Below are 2,281 nucleotides of genomic sequence, written 5' to 3' on the forward strand. Positions count from 1 at the left end.
AGCTACAAATAAGAAAGGCAATGCATTTCTCGATACATTTCTGTACCAAGTGAATCTCTCTCTCTTAAGAGTTTTTCTAAGAAAAGGTTTTTACATTTTGCTTCAAATTATATGTAATTTATTCCTAATTTGTGATAGAGACCAATTCAGATATTTTTTGTAGGCGCAGCTGAGCCATGAAAAGTGTTTATACTTTCCTAATGGAAAAAAAATATTGTATATTATATATAATTGGAAGATTAGCAGGCAGATGTCAACAAAGCAATTTTGTTTTTGTGTATAGAGAAGGCTTTCTTTGGGATATTCACTTGGGATGAGAGGCACGGGTATATCTATTATGATGGTTACTAAGTCTCTCCTTTATCTCTTGGCAGAACCTTTGTTATCTGGAGAGACGACGCTGCCTCTGAAGTGCCCCGGGGATGATGTAAACCTCTCACCACTGGCTTCCGTGGATGCTTTGCTTCTGCAGGGCAAGGATGACTTCTCAAGTTTTCTGCCCTCTGAATTCATTGCACTTTCACCACCCCAGACTCAGGACTATCACTTTGGGCTTGAGGAGGGTGAAGGCATCAGTGAGCTCTTTGACTGTGACTTTGGAGATTTCACCTCCTTGGATTTTTGAATATCCTCTGGTTGGGGAAAGGGGAGCACCACACGGTCAACTCTACCCCATCATAGGGGATCTTTTTGCAGCTGACATCTGAACATAATTCCAGGGCTAGTTGTCGTCTTCAGAGCCAGCGTGCTGTAAATCAGATGCCAGGGAAGGAAAATGGCAGCTGTGGTCGGGCATCAGTGACAATGAGAGCACTCAGCTCCTGGAAGGGCTGCCTTTTGCTGGCCATCTCCCTGTAATTGAGGGAGATGGCTGTGAAGCTAATTGCTGCTGTGAATGTTGCAAGCTTGTTTTTGTGACCTGGTTGAGAGTCAGCAGGCATCACCTCAAGCCTGCTGTGCCCAGGCCCAGAGTAGTAATAATACTTAGGAATGGGTGAGTAGTGTCACCTTGATTCTCTGGTGCCATGTTTGGAATCTATAGGGATAGCTGTAGAGATGCTGTTGCAGCAGCCTAGTTATTCTTGTTGAACCACTCCTTTCCCTGAATTTCACTTTAGACAATACTTGGCTGTGGGCAGGCCCCCCTTTTTTATCAGGTGCTTAATTTTCTATGTATTAAGCAATTATCAATCTTGGCTTAGAAAAAGATGATGGTCAGAAGCTATCCTTAGAAGAGGGGCCCTTCCATTCCTTTCTCAGCAAACTGTTTGGGATGTGTGGCAGAAGCACTGAGCACATTATTGTGAGGGACACCTTTCTGCCAGGCAGCGGTGGGAGAAGGTGACCAGAATGGTACTTCTCAGAACAGTCATTGATCTGTCCTCTTACAATCCATCTCTACCTGGTTGGATGGCATTTTTATCTTTTACCTTTGCTGGCAATGATAAACCAGAGATTTGCAACTCAGTAGTCAAAGTCAAAGAATGGCCAAGTAGAAGATAAAGACAACCAACTGGATGGGATAGGATGGATGATACAATGGGAGCCTTTTGTTAAACAAGCTGCTCAAACTAGTGAAAGATAATGGGTAACTGGATGTGTTAGAAAAGTGGGTGGGCTTTTTTTGCTCTTTTTTTAAAAAAAATATTCTGGTTGAAAAGGAGAAACTGGCTTACAAATAGGAGGCACCAAGAATAATGGGGTGAATTGTTTCTGGATGCTGATGCAAGCATATTTTTTTTCTTTTTCCTTGTGAGCCTCACCATAAAGCTTTAAGGAGGGTCCTGTACAGATTATTTATTTATTTTGGTTGTTCCTCACCTCCCACTATGGATATTATTTTGTGGAAAGCCAATTCCCTGGTAGAATATATCTTTATCTATCTGGGGATGGGATGGGTTTTTATTATGGTGATTTTTTTTTAATAGTGAGGTGCTCAGTCTGCTCAACTGTCTTTAGTTTTAGAGCAGACAGCCAACAAGGCAGAGGGGACACTGCTTGTCGTAGGAAATGAAGTTACTGGAACGTTTTGCTTCAGCAGGAGGAAGAGAGGGTTGCTGGCCATTCTCCATGATCGTAAGGGAGGTTAACCCTACACAGTATTGTGAGACAACAAGCAACCAATGCCTTTGTTTGCCCCTTTCCTGTAAGGTGAAGGGGAAAACACTGACTCTTTTTCCTTATTATCCTAAACCCCATGCTAAGCATAAGGTGTGTCCAGAAATCATGGATTCATATTATTTATTTATTATTTATGTGCCTCCATCCAGTATTCCTGGAA

The 2,281-nt window shown here is 42.3% G+C and overlaps 1 protein-coding gene across 1 annotated transcript in view; it reads left to right on the forward strand.

Moving 5' to 3' along the window:
* The window catches only part of E2F1 (E2F transcription factor 1), a 28,450-nt gene extending 27,825 nt beyond the window's left edge, over positions 1 to 625 (forward strand). Inside the window, exon 6 of the mRNA XM_029285515.1 lies at positions 284 to 625. Within this exon, the coding sequence (XP_029141348.1) occupies positions 284 to 625 (342 nt within the window). The remainder of the gene's footprint in view (positions 1 to 283) is intronic.
* Positions 626 to 2,281: the final 1,656 nt, after the last annotated feature.

The sequence above is a fragment of the Protobothrops mucrosquamatus genome, unplaced genomic scaffold (genome assembly GCF_001527695.2).
Source record: "Protobothrops mucrosquamatus isolate PMUCROS unplaced genomic scaffold, P.Mucros_1.0 scaffold1801, whole genome shotgun sequence".
NCBI lineage: Eukaryota > Metazoa > Chordata > Lepidosauria > Squamata > Viperidae > Protobothrops > Protobothrops mucrosquamatus.